The sequence below is a fragment of the Triticum dicoccoides genome, chromosome 3A (genome assembly GCF_002162155.2).
Source record: "Triticum dicoccoides isolate Atlit2015 ecotype Zavitan chromosome 3A, WEW_v2.0, whole genome shotgun sequence".
Classification (NCBI taxonomy): Eukaryota; Viridiplantae; Streptophyta; class Magnoliopsida; order Poales; family Poaceae; genus Triticum; species Triticum dicoccoides.
Window position 1 is genome coordinate 547733854 of NC_041384.1, and position 18903 is coordinate 547752756.

At 46.1% G+C, this 18903-nt stretch overlaps 2 protein-coding genes across 3 annotated transcripts in view; both read left to right on the forward strand.

The window, feature by feature from the left end:
- Nucleotides 1-8080: 8080 nt before the first annotated feature.
- On the forward strand, nt 8081-15982 carry LOC119269090 (glycerophosphodiester phosphodiesterase GDPD6-like). The gene is made up of 11 exons (XM_037550841.1): nt 8081-8236; nt 9868-10046; nt 10268-10451; nt 10906-10980; nt 11471-11580; nt 11912-12130; nt 12247-12402; nt 12996-13190; nt 13802-13964; nt 15184-15320; nt 15481-15982. The coding sequence occupies exons 1-11, from the start codon at nt 8221-8223 to the stop codon at nt 15748-15750; spliced, it is 1704 nt and encodes a 567-aa protein (XP_037406738.1). The 5' UTR covers nt 8081-8220; the 3' UTR covers nt 15751-15982.
- Nucleotides 15983-18444: 2462 nt separating this feature from the next.
- Nucleotides 18445-18903, forward strand: part of LOC119269091 (exocyst complex component EXO70E2-like) — a 3630-nt gene continuing 3171 nt past the window's right edge. The window contains exon 1 of one of the 2 annotated variants that reach the window (XM_037550843.1): nt 18445-18791. The gene's annotated coding sequence lies outside the window, so the exon portion shown is untranslated. The remainder of the gene's footprint in view (nt 18792-18903) is intronic. The other variant, XM_037550842.1, reaches the window with a different exon arrangement.

An 18903-nucleotide genomic window follows, 5' to 3' on the forward strand; every position in this document is an offset into this window, starting at 1 on the left:
TAAAGAACGTGCTGAATTGATTTTAAAAATGCATGAGTTAACTAAGGAAAACATTGAGCGTATGAATGCTAAATATAAACTTGCTGGAGATAAGGGTAGAAAACATGTTGTGTTTGCACCTGGAGATATTGTTTGGTTACATTTGCGTAAGGATAGATTTCCTAATTTGCGCAAATCAAACCTAATGCCATGTGCTGATGGTCCTTTTAAGGTCTTAGAGAAAATAAATGATAATGCATATAAACTTGAGATGCCTGTAGATTTTGGGGTTAGTCCCAGTTTTAACATTGTAGATTTGAAGCCTTATTTGGGTAAGGAAGATGAGCTTCTGTTGAGGATGACTTCATTTCAAGAAGGGGAGGATGATGAGGACATCAATACCATTGTTACACCCACAACCCCTGCTGCTATACATACTGGACCAATTACTAGAGCTCGCGCACGCCAATTAAATTACCATGTACTTTCATTTCTTGGTAACGATTCTAATGTTCATGAGAATATGATTGTAACACCCCGGATGTAACTTTTCCAATTTGTACTCCAACTCTTGCCGTTTCCGGCGTTAAGTTATTTTATTTTCTTGGGTTCGGGTCTTTGTCTCCGTGTGTTGTTATCGTTGTCATGCATCTCATATCATGTCATCATGTGCATTGCATTTGCATACGTGTTCGTCTCATGCATTCGAGCATTTTCCCCGTTGTCCGTTTTGCATTCCGGCGTTTCGTTCTCCTCCGGTGGTAATTTCTAGCTTTCTTTCGTGTGTGGGGATTGAACATTTCCGGATTGGACTGAGACTTGCCAAGCGGCCTTGGTTTACTACCGGTAGACCGCCTGTCAAGTTTCATATCATTTGGACTTCGTTTGATACTTCAACGGTTAACTGAGGGACCGAAAAGGCCTCGTGTGTACAGCCCAACACCCTTACAATTTGGCCCTAAACCCACCTAAGCCTTCTCCATCATCTAGAGCGTTCGATCACGATCGCGTGGCCGCAAACCGGGCCTCATTTGGACTCTCCTAGCTCCCTCTATGCCTATTTAAAGACCCCCTCCGAAATTCCCGTTCTTCTACCTCTGAAACCCTAGATCCACCCCTCGCGCGCCCGGACATGTCCGTCCCGGCCCGGACAAACGCCGACGCCGCCCGCAGCCACTAAGGGGCTGCCACGTGTCCACGTTGCCGCCGCCTCCCACCGCGCGGCCCGGGAGCCCGTGGCCGGCCCGCCCTCGCCCGCGCACGGGCCAGAGGAGCCGCCCGCGCCGCCTTCGTCTCCCCCGCGACCGGCCGCCACCCCGCCGCCCAAGTCCGCCGGCGCTGCCCCGTTCCTCGTCGCCGGCGAAGGCAAGCTCGACGCCGGCCGCCGCGAGCCGCCCCGCATCGCCCGCCGCTCCGGCCCTCCTCTCCGGCGCCGACCACCGCCACCTCGTCGCCTCCTCCCTCTCCGGCCGGCGAGCCTGCGCGCCGCTCCGGCCATCCCCGCGGTTCCGGCCACCGCGTCTGCTTCTTCCCGGCGCAGATCGGCGAGATCCGCTGCCGCCTCGGATTTCGTGAAAACCCTAGATTCGGAGGTTGATTTTTTCTACTAAGTCCCGAAATCGCAGATCCATGTGCTCATGTTCATAGCCTCGTAACTTTGCATCCGTAGCTCTGATTCATGCATATAGCATATTAAAATGTTCATCTCAGAGAGTACATCATTTCATTCCATTGCATAATTTTCATTTGAGTTCATCTTTATGCCAGAAATGCTGTTAGAAGAGGGCTACTTGAGATAATTGTCAGATCTGCTACTCCATTTAGGTTTTTGTCATTTTTGCCATGATTAATGTGTGCATGATATGCCCTGATGCTCTACATATGTTTTGTTAAGGGTTTTGTCATCTTTCCAGAGGTGCAACCCATGTATTTTTGTGATGTGTGTGGTGACTAGCACAAGCTTGCAAAGTGGTGCACTTGTTAATTCTGATTTCAGGGACTTAGCAATTCCACTAAGTCCTTGATCTGTTTATCTCATATGGCCATATGTTCATGTTGTTTCCTAGTGATCCGTGCCTCTTTTGAGGATGATCAGTAAGGATGTTTTGTTAATCTTGTAGTGATGTATCCATCCATGTATTTGTTTGCAATTATGGAGCACCCTAGCTTGAGTCAATCGAGCTCTACTTTTGCTACTTTGTGAATCTGGGCAGATTGTCAACTTGTTTGCAATTTTGCCGATGATGTTGTAGTTGATCCGTGCATGCTATGTTATTGTTCTTGCCATGTCTAGCTTGCATTTTGTGCATTCTTGATGGGTGTATGCTTAGCTTATCATGACTTGCACCGTAGTGAGTGCATCGAGCTTGTAAACATGCCTACTTGAGTTATGTTTCAGCATGTGCCAGTTTTCACTAAGTCTGAGAACTGATTATGTTTTTTCTATGTTCACATGCTTGCAATTGTATTTTCTGATCCCTTTTGGCTCAAGGTCACTAAGGGACTTTTGTTAAGATCTTTGAGTAGCTCCATGCCATGCTTTACTTTGCCATGTTCAGGTCCTGTAACATGTAGTTTTGTGGCTCCGAAGTGTGCTACCTGATCTGAAATTCCAGACAAGTGTTAATTTCACTAAGTCTGAGATCTGTTTGTCATATGCATTTTTGCCATGCTTGTTTGGACCTGTTAATGGATGAATTGGTAGCTCAGTGCTAGACTTTTGTTAAGCATCTTGTATGCATCCCTGCCATGCATTTTGTTGTCATGTTTGGGTGCTGTAGCATGTTCATCTCGTTGCATTTAGATGGCTACTTGCTGTAAATCGCAGACCGGTGTCATATTTGAATCGCTTGCCATTTCCAAACCGTAACTCTGATTCCGATGTTCTTTATATCGTTTTCAAGCGATTTCATCTCATATTTCCAGTGGCACACTTGGATTTCCATGTTGAGGCCAGGTTCTTGCATTTCCTGTCATATCTTGCATTTTGCATCCCGCATCGCATCCCGCATAGCATATCATCATTGCATCATATTGTTTGATCCTTGCACGTGGTTGATTGTGCCCTTGTTGTTTGTTTGTCTTGTTTGGGTAGAGCCGGGAGACGAGTTCGATAACGAGGAGCCCGTTGAGTTTGCTTTTGAGGATCCAGTCGACTCTGACAACTGTGCAGGCAAGATGATCATACCCTCGAAATCACTACTATCTTTGCTATGCTAGATTGCTCGCTCTTTTGCTATGCCAATGCTATGATGCCTACCACTTGCTTTCAAGCCCCCCAAATTTGCCATGTCAAACCTCTAACCCACCATGTCCTAGCAAACCGTTAATTGGCTATGTTACCGCTTTGCTCAGCCCCTCGTATAGTGTTGCTAGTTGCAGGTGAAGATTAGAGGCCGTTCCTTGTTGGAACATTTATTTACTTGCTGGGATATCATTATATTATCTTGTTATCTTAATGCATCTATATACTTGGTAAAGGGTGGAAGGCTCGGCCTCTCGCCTAGTGTTTTGTTCCACTCTTGCCGCCCTAGTTTCCGTCATATCGGTGTTATGTTCCCGGATTTTGCGTTCCTTACGCGGTTGGGTTATAATGGGAACCCCTTGATAGTTCGCCTTGATAAAAGCTTTTCCAACAATGCCCAACGTTGGTTTTACCATTTGCCACCTAGCCTCTTTTTCCCTTGGGTTTCCGGAGCCCGAGGGTCATCTTATTTTAAACCCCCCCGGGCCAGTGCTCCTCTGAGTGTTGGTCCACCTCGTCAGCCGCCGGTGGCCACCAGGGGCAACTCTGGGCTGGCCTACGGGAAGTTTGGACAATCTGAGTGTGCCCTGAGAACGAGATATGTGCAGCTCCTATCGGGATTTGTCGGCACATTCGGGCGGTGTTGCTGGTCTTGTTTTAACCTGTCGAAGTGTCTTGAAGAACCGAGATACCGAGTCTGATCGGAATGTCTTGGGAGGAGGTCTATTCCTTCGTTGACCGTGAGAGCTTGTCATGGGCTAAGTTGGGACTCCCCTGCAGGGATTTGAACTTTCGAAAGCCGTGCCCATGGTTATGGGCAGATGGCAATTTGTTAATGTCCGGTTGTAGATAACTTAAACCTTAACTTAATTAAAATGAATCAACTGAGTGTGTTACCGTGATGGCCTCTTCTCGGCGGAGTCCGGGAAGTGGACACGGTGTTGGAGTAATGTTTACGCAGGTTGCTCTCTAGTTTCTCGCTCGCGCTTTGCCTCCTCTTCTCGCTCTCTTTTGCGAATAAGTTAGCCACCATATATGCTAGTCGCTTGCTGCAGCTCCACTTACATATTTACCTTGCCTTACCTATAAGCTTAAATAGTCTTGATCGCGAGGGTGCGAGATTGCTGAGTCCCTGTGGCTCACATATTACTATTACACCAGATGCAGGGCCTGATGATTCCGCTCCAGGTGACGCTTATGAGCTCAAGTGGGAGTTCGACGAGGACTCTCAACGTTACTATATTTCCTTTCCTGATGATCAGTAGTGGTGCCTAGTTGGGGGTGATCGGGACCGTGTCGCTTGTTGAGTTATCTTTTATTTTGGCGCCGTAGTCGGGCCATGAGTGTTTGGATGATGTAATGTTATTTGTGTACTTGATTGACGTGGCGAGTGTAAGCCAACTATGTTCTCTCCCCTTTATTATTTATATTACACGGGATGTTGTGAAGATTGCCTAACTTGCGACATATGCCTTCAATGCGATTATGCCTCTAAGTCGTGCCTCGACACGTGGGAGATATAGTCGCATCGAGGGTGTTACAATGATGTTGCCTAAATTGGATACATTTGTTTGCTTACAAATGAAGGGCCTAGGTTGGACAAGAAAGATGAACCTTGGAGTAAGTTCAAGCATGGAGATGATGGCGTGCACAAGGGGAATAAGAACGGAGTTACAGTGATGATTCCAGGACTTTGAAGCCACCATAATGAGTGCATGAAGCCTTAGACGAAATATACAAGATGCCACTTCATAAATTTCGTCCAAAGGCTATCCTAGGTGTTGCGTCACCTTATTTTTGGGCCAGGCCCATGTAATTTCGAAATACTTCATTATAGGCTATTTTTAGAGTCCGTATGTGTGGGGAAACAAGAGTTTGGGTTAGTTTCAGACCCCTCCTCCAAGGGCCACAGAATTTCCCCTCTCTCCTCCATATATACAGCCCTTAGGGCATCGTTTAGACTTTGGGTTTTGTTTAGATTAAAGTTTGCCATAGCTGCAACTTCGCGTACTTCGTTTGTGTTCAACGACCAGACAAAGGCGTCACAGAACCCCACCTTTGATCAATAAAGCATTCCTCTTATATTCGCAATATCCAGATTGTAATCTTAGTTTCTTACTTGTTCTTCGTTTGCCTGCAGGAAACAGACCTTCGTGGTCAGGTTGATCGTGCTCCGGCGTGGTCAATAACCTCTCGGAGTTGGTTTAGGGATTGCTAAGGCACGACGTCCTCACACGTTCGTAGTCGGATCATCAAAGTCGACTTCCTCCAAAACGATAGCCACCATCTCATCGAAAGACGGGACACCTTATCCTCTATCATATGGCCCATGTAGGCCCAATACTTTCCCCAAAGGGTTCCGGTAACCCCTCGGTACTACAAAAAATACCCGAACCACTCCAAAACCATTCCGGTGTCCAAATACCATTGTCCAATATATCAATCTTTACCTCTCAACTATTTCGAGACTCCTCGTCATGTCCGTGATCTCATCCGGGACTCCGGACAATCTTCGGTCACCAAAACACATAACTCATAATACGAATCATCATCGAACGTTAAGCGTGCGGACCCTACGGGTTCGAGAACTATGTAGACATGATCGAGACACATCTCTGATCAATAACCAACAGCAGAATCTGGATGCTCATATTGGTTCCTACATATTCTAGGAAGATCTTTATCGGTCAAACCGCAATAACAACATACGCCATTCCCTTTGTCATCGGTATGTTACTTGCCCGAGATTTGATCGTCGGTATCCTCATACCTTGTTCAATCTCGTTACAGGCAAGTCTCTTTACTCGTTCCTTAATGCATCATCCCGTAATTAACTCATTAGTCACATTGCTTGCAAGGCTTATAGTGATGTGCATTACCAAGAGGGCCCAAAGATACCTCTCCGATACACGGAGTGACAAATCCTAATCTTGATGTATGACAACCCAACAAACACCTTCGGAGACACATGTAGAGCATCTTTATAATCACCCAGCTATGTTGTGACGTTTGATAGCACACAAGGTGTTCTTCCGGTATTCGAGAGTTGCATAATCTCATAGTCAGAGGAATATGTATAAGTCATGAAGAAAGCAATAGCAATAAAACTTTAACGATCATTATGCTAAGCTATCGGATGAGTCTTGTCCATCACATCATTCTCCTAATGATGTGACCCCATTCATCAAATGACAACACATGTCTATGGTCAGGAAACTTAACCATCTTTGATTAACGAGCTAGTCTAGTAGAGGCATACTAGGGACACTTTGTTTTGTCTGTGTATTCACACAAGTATCAAGTTTCCGGTTAATACAATTCTAGCATGAATAATAAACATTTATCATGATATAAGGAAATATAAATAACATATTTATTATTGCCTCTAGGGCATATTTCCTTCACCTCTGTCGGGCTCCCTTGAGAAAGGCCACCCCCGGTGTGTGCCACCATCGGTAGCTCCCGAGCCTGTCTAAAGTTGGAGTCCCTTCGATTTCGAGAGCCCGGGCGGGCTCCTGGCCTTGTTTGTCAAACAATGAGAGCTCGGCTTAGTGGGCCCGTAGGGACCTCGCCCGTCCGGGAGCCTCTTCAAGAGATATTGCCGCCTCCTGGAGCTCTCCTGTCCCGGGCTCAGAATCTTCTCCTCGCGAGCTTGTGGTGAGAACCCTTGGTCCCGCGGTGGCAGGCTGGGTGTCAATACTTGAAAGAGGCGTGGTCACCGACGGGGCCAACGAAGGGGCCCGGGTGACTGTCGCGCCACATCTACGATCGACGTTGCCTATCTCCATTGCCAATGTCCTACACGCCCTCGTCGTCTTCGGATGCCCACCGGACGAAAGCTAGTACTACAAGGGCATCTCCAACGCCGACCCGCAAACGGACACAATATTTGTTCGAAATTCAGTCTGGATTGGTGTTCGGATACTGATACGGGAGCCATCATCCAACCGTATCCGCATCATTTGAAGGCAATTGTGTATTAGTAAAATAAAGCACCTTTCGCCAAATCTCAAACCTTCGTCGTGTTGCTTGTGTTGGTAAAAAAGTAATCAATTAAGCTCACTAATATACACATTTCGCCAAACACCTTCCATTCACATGCACACCTTCTGGCAAAAATGCCTTAGTTGTGTGTTAGTATTGAGCTCACTAATATACACCTTCCGCCAAACACATTCCTTTCACATGTGCACCTTCCGCCAAACACTTGCATGATTAAAAGTAGTTTCCGCCAAAGCAAAAGAATTAACTGCAGCTATCCGCCATCCGGATGGAGAGAGGACACATGGTGACTTTCGATTAGTCGTGTGGATGTTTGGACTCCCACAAAACCCCTCTTTGTTTGTCTTCGGTTTATGAGAAAACAGACATATGATGAATCGTTGCCGGACTACGTTGGATGACAAATAGTACGATCCGGACGGTTGCGGGAGGATTAAGGTACGCGGTGAAGATGCTAAGCACGAAAAGTAAAAAGCACGCCGTAGACGTTCGAACGAGCCGCGTATCGGCTAATGCACGCGGGCTCACCGCACACGGCCCGTCCCTAGTCGCCCACACACACACCGGCCAGAAAGAGGCCGGCATGGCTCACATCGCTATCCAACGATCGGCTGTTATACGGGGGACCCGCATGTAAGCGAGGTAACACGGATTATATTCCGACTCCCAAGTACTCCTGCTATCCTACATAATCCCAGCAAATAGCTGTTCATCCCAAAGAGATGATCCTCCGAATATTCCGTCAACGTCGGAGCGCAGTATCGGTCGGTTGGTGTATATACGTTCCCGTCACGGGCGCCAGAAGATAAAGAAAAGGAAGAAGAGGATGATACGTAACGGCGTGACCGAAAGAAAAAGCGGGAGCGAATAGACAGAGAGGGGGCCCGGCCGTCACGTCGTCTTCCTCCTCGCTCCATTAGAACCGAGCTCTCGGGTCTCCGCCTCTGCTCGCCTCCCACTGTTATCGGAGGCGCTGCGGACGAACAAGCAGCACTATGCGTCCGTCCCTCTGTGAGTCCCGTTTCCTCCTCTTCGATTGGTTGGGTCTTCCCCCCGATACTTCCCCGCCGCGCCGATCTATCGAGCGGAGCCCGTCGAGTTGTTTATCCTCTTTTTCCCACCGTACGACTCTGATTCTTTTTCTGATACCGTACGCGCGGTTGAGCGATAAACTGGGTAGCGGCGATGTGCAGGCACGAATTGAGGTGATTCTTGATGCGGCAATTAGGCAATGGCTGTTATTATTAGGCAATGGCTGATTAAGATTGAGGACTATAGAAGTTTGTGCTAGCTAGAATTGGGGTGGGCGGCAACTAGCCAATGAACTTGCTCTGGGGTTGCTTACCTATTGCTAGTCCGCGCGATTCTGTACAATTTCTGCACTGTTAGTGGTAGACTGCTAGTTGGAAGGGGAGCCTTGGCGCAGTGGTAAAAGCTGCTGCAATGTAGGGAAAGGTTGCGTACAATAGACCCAAAGTGGTCGGACCCTGTGCAAGCGGGAACTACATGCACCGGGCTGTCCTTTTTTAGTGGTAGACTGCTAGTTCCTCTTTCTGTGGTCAAGGGAATCGTCGGTAGTGCTTTGTTAGGTGCATTACTATTTTTAGTTAGTTATCATGCCCGTTTTGTGCTCTATGTGGGGAAACTGTTGCTTGGTCGGGCAAATTGGACAGGAGAAGATATATAGAGAAGTTTTTGGTCTCAAGACTTTTCCTCAGTTGATATGTTCTGCTATGCCAAGAGTTTTTTTTCTTCGCTTCTTTCGCCGTAGAACCTGCTGTGAACTCCCGATGTTAGTGGTTTCTTTAATCGAAATTGTTGGTTTGGGAAGCCCTGGCATTGTCTTTAAAAGAAGTCAAGATAAGTTCTAAACAAGTGCCACTGAAGAAACTCACAAACTCAATCGTGTGAATTGGCCTTCACAATATATAATGCAACATAACTGAAACCAAGAAATTATATACATTGAAAACTGAGGAATTCACTTCTTTTGAACAATACTATAGTCCACAAAGAATCTTTCGTTGACTGTATCCATAGCGCAAACGTGCATATTCTTTCATCAATATGTTCAGAAGTATATATAGAAAATAAAGGGAGGAGAGCAGCTAGATTAGTTTCTTCTCCTGTCGCATATATCATGGTTACTCGTGTCTCCTGCATATAGCATCCATCCTTCTACATATTCTATCCATATAACTCCAAATTAAATCTGTCTACTTATGCTAACTCATTTCCAATCATAATGAATCTTCATGAACAACTGATGGCATCTTTGTCTTTATAAATGTTTTTCTGTGGAAGTATTTGACTCAATTTATCTCCTGTGATAGTTTTGACACTACCCATATTTAACGCCATGTAATGTTTTAAGCATTGCATGTTTTCACATGGCTACTTTTTTAAAAATTATTCAGAGGGTGCTCTGTGGTAGTTATATTTGTCACCGTTGGAGTATAGTCGAACTCTTCCGTTCGGACTGGGTATGAGGATTCTAATAACAGTGTTAAATATGTAACATTTATACACCAAAGATTTAAAGGAGTGTTGACTGTGTATTTCTAAACTGTCTACAAAGGTCACAATGAGATGTTAACTTTTGTTAAGCTATCTTATTTTAGTTATGTTATCATCCTTGGCAGGTCATGTTCCTTTTCTTCTTCTGCTACTGTTACATGTGGTCATTGCTAGACCATTCTTTCCACTACCAAGTAAGACTAGCAATGAAGAGAAGAAGCCCATACAGACATTTCGACCATATAACATTGCTCACCGTGGCTCAAACGGGGAAATCCCGGAGGAAACAAGTGGTGCTTACCTGGTACAGCTCATAGAATTTATATGACAAATAAAATAGTATCTCTCTTTTTTGCATATGGAAGATGATACCCTTATTAAGAGGATGTACCATTTGATGGTTAGATTTATCAAATTGATCATTGCAAATGCTACAAAACTCAATTCTGATAAGTTTCAATCATGTGATTTTTCACCATTGGAAAAAATTATGTTAACGGATTTCATTAAACAATCCTGTTGCAGAGGGCTATTGAAGAAGGTGCAGATTTTATAGAGACTGACATCCTTGCTAGCAAAGATGGTGCATTGATCTGCTTTCATGATGTAACACTTGATGATACAACTGATATTTCCAGCCGTAAGGAGTTCGCCAATCGAAGGAGAACCTATGAGGTGGAATGGGCCAACGTTACTGGCTGGTTTGTAGGTGTGCTTATCATAACCAACCCTGTTTCTTCATTCACTCTTGTAAATCCGTTCAGAGATATATTTGCAGTATCAAAAGTTGGCTATGGAATGCAAGAAAACACATGAAATTATTATTCTCGACTCAAATTTAGGAAGCTGACACTACTTCATGCATGATTTCCTAGAACCATTTCCTGCTGCATACTGCCAGCATTAATCGTGTAGTATATGGTATTTTCAACGGAATGCCAGAAGCTACGAGCATCTAGTGGCAAGACTGGCCTGTGGCTAACTGACCACGGCCCACCAGCATATATAGCATATAGCTCTGTGGTTGATAAATCATGGCAATATCATATTGGTTTATCTGCACCTGCTGCTGAACTATTGCTAGGATATGAACTGAATGTGAATGGTAAACTTGTGAACCTATTATTTCTTGATTTTTCTGATAATTAGGTGTCCATATGCAGTGGATTTCACGCTTGAGGAACTTAAAACACTTAAAGTGAAGCAGCGATACCCATTCAGAGATCAACAATATAATGGTATGTGGCTGTGTCCTTGAGCTTCTACTTTTTTTTTCTTTACCGTGATCACATTACCTCTCTATGAATCAACGTATTGTACTTCCAAAAATAAACTTAGAGCCTCGTAAAAAATATGTATTCAGAGCCTCACAAAAAGAATTAATTCAGAGGGATTCTTTTGTTTTGTTAGAAAGCTCAGAGGTGTAGTAATTAATTACTAGTTTTCTGTTCAATAACCTGCCTTCCAGTTCCCACCAACTAATACCTGGGAATTTATTCCATGGTTGATGTATGCATTTTAGTCTTCTCCAAAATGTGTTTTTCATTTACTTTGTCAAAGTTTCTTTGAATATTTCATTTTCTTAAACTAGCATGCTCTTATTTATAGTAGACCCATTTTGGATTCCAGTTATTTAAACTAACATAATACATGAACTAATCAGAAAGATGCAATCTGATGGCGTATTTGTGAGTTAAGAATCATCAATGATAATTTCTGGACATGCAGGCAAATTTTCAATCATCACATTTGAAGAATTCATTTCAATTGCCTTAGATGCAAGCAGAACCATTGGAATATATCCAGAGATAAAAGATCCAGTTTTTATCAACAAGCATGTAAGCCCCCCTGTTCTGAGTAAGAAATAGGGTACTTTAAGGATTCTCATAATTCTCTAATCAAGCCTTTTCTGTCAAGAAATGTGCTTAGAAGCTATATGCAAATTTGCTATGAAAATAGTTATTATAGGGAATGGATTAGCTTTTGCAAAGGTCTTTTGATAGTATATGGGTGGAGAGAATAATACTGCAGCTGATATATTTAAGTACTTCACCTTAACTTTGATGAGCTGTACAATTCAAAAGCTTTAAATTTATTAGTACAATCTTAGGCGGATTTTCCAATTTCTGAAGTGCTTCAAGCAATGAGCTTGTATTCTACTCTTGACAGGTAAAGTGGGCAGATGGAAAGAAGTTTGAGGACAAATTTGTGGATACCTTACTAAAGTATGGATACAGGGGTCAATATATGTCCGAAAATTGGCTAAAACAGCCATTGTTTATACAATCATTTGCTCCCTCTTCCCTTGTACATGTATCAAAATTGACAGACTCTCCGAAGATCTTTCTGATTGATGATATCACAGTGAGAACACAAGACACAAACCAGGTATAGATCTTTCTGTATGGAAGAAAAGTGAGTAGTATGTACTTATGGTGTTTCTCGCAACTTCAGCAGAAGCATCTGATTGTATGGATATTACTTATGTTATTTTTTGCTTGCAGTCATACTGGGAAATCACTTCAGATGACTACCTTGCATATATTAGTAACTATGTTGTGGGCCTTGGTCCATGGAAAGATACCATTGTTCCAGTTGCAAATAACTATTTGCTGGAACCAACTGATCTTGTTGCAAGAGCACATGCTCATAATCTCCAGGTGTGATATCTGTTTGTATTCCTTACAATTGTCTAGAACTACTATTTACATGCATGCTCATAAAATAATTCATGTTAGGCCGACGTAAGTTCAGACCAACTTCAGCATTTGTTTTGTTGAAGTGCCTTTTGGTCACTCTGAATATATGAATCACCAGAAGAACCAATGAAATGTCATGGTTATCTTCTACTCCGTACGTATCTTTTATCTCATTAGGATCTGACCAATTGTTAACTGAATTCATTGGAAGAAAACACATGATATACTGCTGACATCTGCATCAGGAACTCTCAGCTGTGTCCTCCTTGGTCAATGCTCTCATTTAAAGTTCTGACAAACTAACCACCACAATATATTTTCATAAGCTCAGATTTAACTAGCATTAGTTTGTTAAGACCGCTATAAATGATCCCAATGGACCAAATTGTTACCCTACCACTCCCTCTACATAAATATAAGACGTTTTAGAGACTTGACACAAGTCTCTAAAATGTCTTCTATTTATGTGCAGAGGGAGTACATGTCAACTACAATTTGATAGCAGGTAGTTTGCACCTGGTCGCATGTTAAACTGCATTCCATCATTTCTGCAGGTACACCCTTACACATACAGGAACGAGAACCAGTTTCTGCACTTCGACTTTCATCAGGATCCCTATGCCGAGTACGATTTCTGGATAAATACGATGGGGGTTGACGGATTATTCACAGATTTCGCCGGAAGCGTACACAAGTACCAAGAACTGAAATCTCCACACCCGAAGGATGCAACCGCGAACAGCCTCCTAGTAAAAATTGCTCAGTTGATCGCGGCATACGAAGGCCATTGAATAAGTTTGTGTTGCAGCAAATCACTGCCATTTTCAGTGATTAACGCGCAAGACCAAGATGAGTTGACATTTGACGACCCGTGGTGACCTGGAAAGGTCACTAATAGATGTTGGTTTACGCTGTTATATAGTGTTAACACGAGTTTATGTATGCCTCTCCATTGAACCCCTGAATCATGAGGGGGAGATCTCTATTATCGCAATAACCATTTTTTTTCCTAAAGCTTTCCACACGAAACTGTAATGGTTGGTGTATAGCTCATCCGATGGAATATCGTTTCAACAATCTCCCAAATTGGATTGTTCATATGTACTGTACAAGTGGAATTGGTGCTGAAATGCAGTTATAAAAATTAGTGTTGACAGTTGCATATGGTTCAGGTAAATAGGCATCACCTATCTGCAACTTGTGCCCTGCTGTAACTAGCTGACCACTTGATCTGGCGGCCACAGCCCCAGCGTGTGTTTGTTGGTGGCTGCGCGGTCCCTGTCAATTCTTGATAATTTTGCAAGGAACCGGTCTTGTCTTCTCTTTTGGATGGATGTTTTCCTCACCAATCTCAATGCAGGGGCAGGGGAGGATAAGCTGGAGAGAGCCCAACGGAGTCGTATCCGGCGAGCCATTGAAGGATAAAGAAGATTTGAGGCCACACAGCTCCAGCAGCGGAAGGATGGAGGCTGCGGCTCTGGCCCAGCTGCCGGAATATGCCTCCACCACCGCGCCACTCACCGGTAACGGCAGCTCTTTCTCAGTGCTCACTCAGCTAATCGCTTGCTAAGTATCCTCTCTGTAAAGAAATATAGAAACATTTATATCACTACCCTAATGATCTAAACGCTTTTATATTTCTTTACGGAGGGAGTAGTGGTAGTGGAAGTAGGTAATATGTGATGTTATTCTTTGGCGTGGAGGTTCATTGTCCAACGAGGTAGTTATCCTGGAAAGAGAGGGCGTTGAATCATAGGGGTCTGCTAATCAGGGGTCAAGGTCGGCTGAGCTGCAGAAACAGAGTCAGTCCTCTGTTTAAATCTGCACCGCTCATCAAACCAAATTAAAGAAAACCATGTATATATATTAATATAATTCACTACTACAGTAGTAAACTGGCAAGGCACTAAATTGCACCTTTGACTCAAAAGGTTAGGTGATGAGAATTTTAGGAAATTTCTGTGCCGATCTAGTAGTAGTAGAACCAGCCGTTTAGTCAACTTGTAACCCGATCGGTGCTATTCCAACTGGCATGGGTACGCATGTCTACTCCCTGAAGTATGTGGTTACCGGATATTGTGGATTTTTCTACTAGTCAATCATGTAACCTCTTGGTTAATCCATGATACTAGTTAACCGCACCCGTTAGTCCTAAGTTTTGCAGTCAACCTCCACAAAACTACCCATACAAATCACAGGCACGCGAGTTCGATGGGTACTGTATTCATGCTGTACCCAGCAGTGTCATATCATTATCATCAGACGATATGCTGAATCTTCAGAATTTGACCGGTATTTATTTCGCTCGCAACCCTTTTGACCAGGACCTGCAACTTGGCTAAAGAAATCTACCACTCCAGCTTTACCTGAGCATGACTAGCTAGCAGCTCCGGAATCCTGCTGAGAAATATCATGGAAGCACGCCTTCCTTCCTTTAGTCTGGGAATATTTATCTCCTCGGAGAAAGCTTGCCGCATCTTCCAGCTTTTGTACTACGTACGGAAAATCGACACCGGGCAGCCGGCAGCCCACCTTTGAATTGAATTGAATTGGATTGAGCGACGCTTCCGTCTTTCAAAAGCAAAAGCGAGAAAGCGGGAGAAAGCAACCGAAAAGATGGCACAATCGTGGCAGCATACCCGTCAAATGCTCCCCGATTTCCATCAATAGTCAGAGAGCGCTACCACTTCGTTTGATTTCCTGTAATTTTCTCTGCATGTACCACCACATTGCTACGTGCAGGCAAAAGATGGTCGTTGCCCCGTGCCCAGAGGCGATCGTCCAGGGCGGCAGCACTGGCGCCCGGAGTCGCGAGCTTCTCCAGCGCATCTCCCATTACGAGACCACCGAGAATTCAACGCCGAGGCCCCGGGACAAAGGTCAGAGTCCCATCCATCCATCCATTTCCATCGTGGAACGGTCCAAGATATCGTTACTGTTCAATCTATCAATCCTTCAATCATGGCAATAATTTTCTACGTTGTGCAGTGTCGGATAGTGGCTGTATTTTGTGTGTGATGTGGATTTTGGGTTTGGTAGTGTGCGGGGCGCAGGAGGCGGGCGGACATCCAGTCGGACACGTACGTGCTGCTTGAGCCCGGGATGGACGAGGAGTTCGTGTCCAAGGAGGAGCTGGAGGAGCGGCTGCGTGGGTGGCTGGAGAGGTGGCCGGGGGGCGCGCTGCCGCCGGACCTCGCTAGATTCGACACGGTGGACGACGCCGTCTCGTACCTCGTCAGGTCGGTGTGCGAGCTCGAGGTCGACGGCGAGGTGGGCTCCGTGCAGTGGTACCAGGTCCAGATCGAATAGCTGGAGCTAGAAGTGCCATCCGTCCAATGCTGCGTGGCTGCATGTGTATGTGGTTCTGAGTGACGAAATTTTGGCCCGAGATATATGGAGCCCTTTGGCGCCCGTGGACAGCGAACGTGAGTACTTTCGGAGAAACTGAACCGTGTTATTAGACAAATCGTTCGCTGTTGCGTACGGAGAGCTCGCAGTCGCAGGGCCCGGCCATCGAGAAACCAATAGTTTTGTTTTGATATGGACGTGGAGGGAAGTTAGAGCAACTCCAATGGAACGATTCATTTTGTCCGCGGCCGTCTGTTTGTGTCGACGCGGATAGAAAAAACGGCCCAACGTGTCGACCTAAACGGACGCGTATCCGTTTTTCGTCCGCGGGCGGTTCATTTTTTAGCCTGATTTGCATCGGCGCGGACATGCGACGGACGCGCGCGCGCTCGCCTACTTCTGTCTCCGGATCCGCTGGTCTGTGGCACATTGGCCTCCCCTCTCACCCCTCTTCCCTCCCCCCGGCCAACAAGCAACCCTCGCCCCGCCTCCTTCGTCACCGACACTGCCGCCCATTTTTGCCAGCGACTCTTCTAGCTGCCGCCGCCTCCACATCCGCCCAGCAACGTCGCCCCTGCCCGCCGTCGCCCGCCGTCGCCGTTTTGCCGCCGAGGAGCAAACTGGTTCCCGCCGCCGCTTCCCCGCCGCCACATCCGACCGGCACGCTCGTCGGACGCCGTCACACTCGTCGGACGCCGGCAGGGCAGCTAGCTGGTCTGTGGGCGCCGCCGGCAGGGCAGCTAGCTGGTCTGTGGGCGCCGCGTCTCCCCTCGCCGGCCGTCTCCTTCTTTGACGCCCGCAAGCTGTTCGACAGTTTGTCAAGGTACGAAAATGGACTCCGTCGACGAGTTATTTTTCCACAATTTCCTTTGTGACTCCGACGATTTGTCGTCCGACGACGAGGAGATATTGGCTGCCGTGTTGGTCCATCATCACCTCAACAACCAGTGGCCGTTGTTCCGTGGCTTCATTCCGGGCCACCTTCCGGCGTTGAATCGCAACCGAGAGAGCGGGCATTTCCTTCTCTGGAAGGACTACTTTAATACAACAAATCCGTTGTTCAAACATCACAAATTCTACCGCCGGTTCCGTATGAGTAGGCATGTTTTCAACCGTATTAGAGAGGGAGTGGTCAGCTATGATGACTACTTCGAGTGCAAAGAGGATGCCGTCGGCAAAATTGGTTTCTCCTCTTATCAGAAATGCACTGCCGCCATCCGAATGCTTGCATACGGAGTGCCCGGTGATCTCATTGACGAGTACGTCTGTATGAGCGAGTCTACATGCCTAGAGTCCCTGTATAAGTTCTGCAAGGCTGTGATTGCCGTGTTTGACCTCGAGTACTTGAGAGAGCCGATAACTGAAGATACAGCCCGTTTTGTTGGCGATGAATGTCAGCAGGGGCTTCCCGGGGATGCTTGGCAGCATAGACTGCATGCACTGGGAGTGGAAGAATTGCCCTTCTGCTTGGCAAGGGCAGTATAAGGGACACGTCAGAGCTTGCACTGTCATACTAGAGGCCGTGTTGTCTCAAGATCTCTAGATCTGGCACTCTTTCTTTGGCATGGCTGGATCACACAATGATATCAACGTGCTTCAGCGCTCGCTGGTGTTTGCTAGGCTTGCCGAAGGCAACAACCCACCGGTGAACTTTACTGTCAACGGCCACAACTACGACAAATGATACTATTTGGGTGACGGTATCTATCCTCAGTGGACCACTATTGTCAAGACAATACCCAACCCTATCGGAGAGAAAAGGAAAAGATTTGCCCAAGAGCAAGAGAGTGCTAGGAAGGATGTCGAGCGTGCCTTTGATGTTTTGCAATCTCGATGGGGCATCGTTCGGTATCCTGCTAATACTTGGAGCACACAGAAACTATGGGAGGTGATGACTGCTTGTGTGATCATGCACAATATGATCATAGAAGACGAGCGCCCGGAACGTCTGTACGATCAAGGCTTTCAGTTTCAGGGTGAGAATGTTGTACCCGAGCATGGAGTAGCGGCAACATTTGAGCATTTCACTCAGTTTCATGAAGACATGCGTGATTGGGAAACTCACGTGCAACTGCAAAATGATTTGGTTGAGCATATGTGGACTCATGTTAGCAACTAATAGATCTTTTATTCGTTTGCAAAACTATGTGAAATATTTTTATTTGTATTTGGCTTGTAAAACTATACTATTTATTTGGACGGCTAAACTATTTTGCTTGTTAACATTTTCATTTCACAATATGTTTGAATGCAAATCAATGTAAAATTGGACGGCCAGCCGACCACGTCTGCACATATAAGTCGGCATGTTAAGCGCGCTGCCGACTCATATGAAAAACAAGACAGACGCCGACCGACCTAAACAAACAAAAAAGGATGAAATCGCCATCCGTTTGGGTCGGTCCGTTGGAGTTACTTTTATTGCAGTCAGAGAAATGAACAGACAATATAGTAAGAAGATGATTCGTCCATGTGAGGTCACGGCCAGGCGGTCAGCGGAAGCCGGTCGGTCCAGTGCGAAAGCTCGCCCTTCTTCCTCCGTTTTCCACAGGGCTAGAGAAAACCGGAGCCTATTGTGTCTGTCTCGGTGTGTGTTTTTCTCCCGTCAGAACGGAGCGGCATAGAGTGAAGGAACGGAACAGAGAGAGACCCCGGCGTCACGGCATTCGTTCCGAATTCCATTCCACGGACCATTCCGCAGTCTGTCTCGCTCCCGTCGCCCTCGCCCCTCGCCGTCGCCGTCGCCACCCCCGGGTTGACTTGACTTGCCCTCCCACAACCTGACCTTCCTCCCCTGCCCACTCCAATCCCGTCTCCCTCTCCCATCTTCTCTGCTCTCCCTGCTCTCTCCCTGCTCTCTCTCTCTCTCTCTCTCTCTCTCTCTCTCTCTCTCTCTCTCTCTCTCTCTCTCTTCCGCAACCAATCTTGGGTTGCGCCGGCGGGCTCCAGTACGGCCGCCGGGGCCGGGGAAAGCGAAGCGGCAGCAGCTCGCCAGTGCTGCGGTGAGTTCCTCATACCACCCTTCTCTTGCTCCGTTAAGGGGTTAGCGTAGCCACGGCCTTTATTTTTCATTTTTCTTTTGGGGGAGCAGCATCAGCTTTCTTAACTTTTTTC

Bases quoted from the DNA above. Each gene is read 5' to 3' on its own strand.
- LOC119269090 (XM_037550841.1), top strand. The intron at 10,047-10,267 runs GTACAGCTCATA...ATCCTGTTGCAG, and splicing joins AAACAAGTGGTGCTTACCTG to AGGGCTATTGAAGAAGGTGC. The intron at 10,452-10,905 runs GTGTGCTTATCA...GTCCATATGCAG, and splicing joins CGTTACTGGCTGGTTTGTAG to TGGATTTCACGCTTGAGGAA.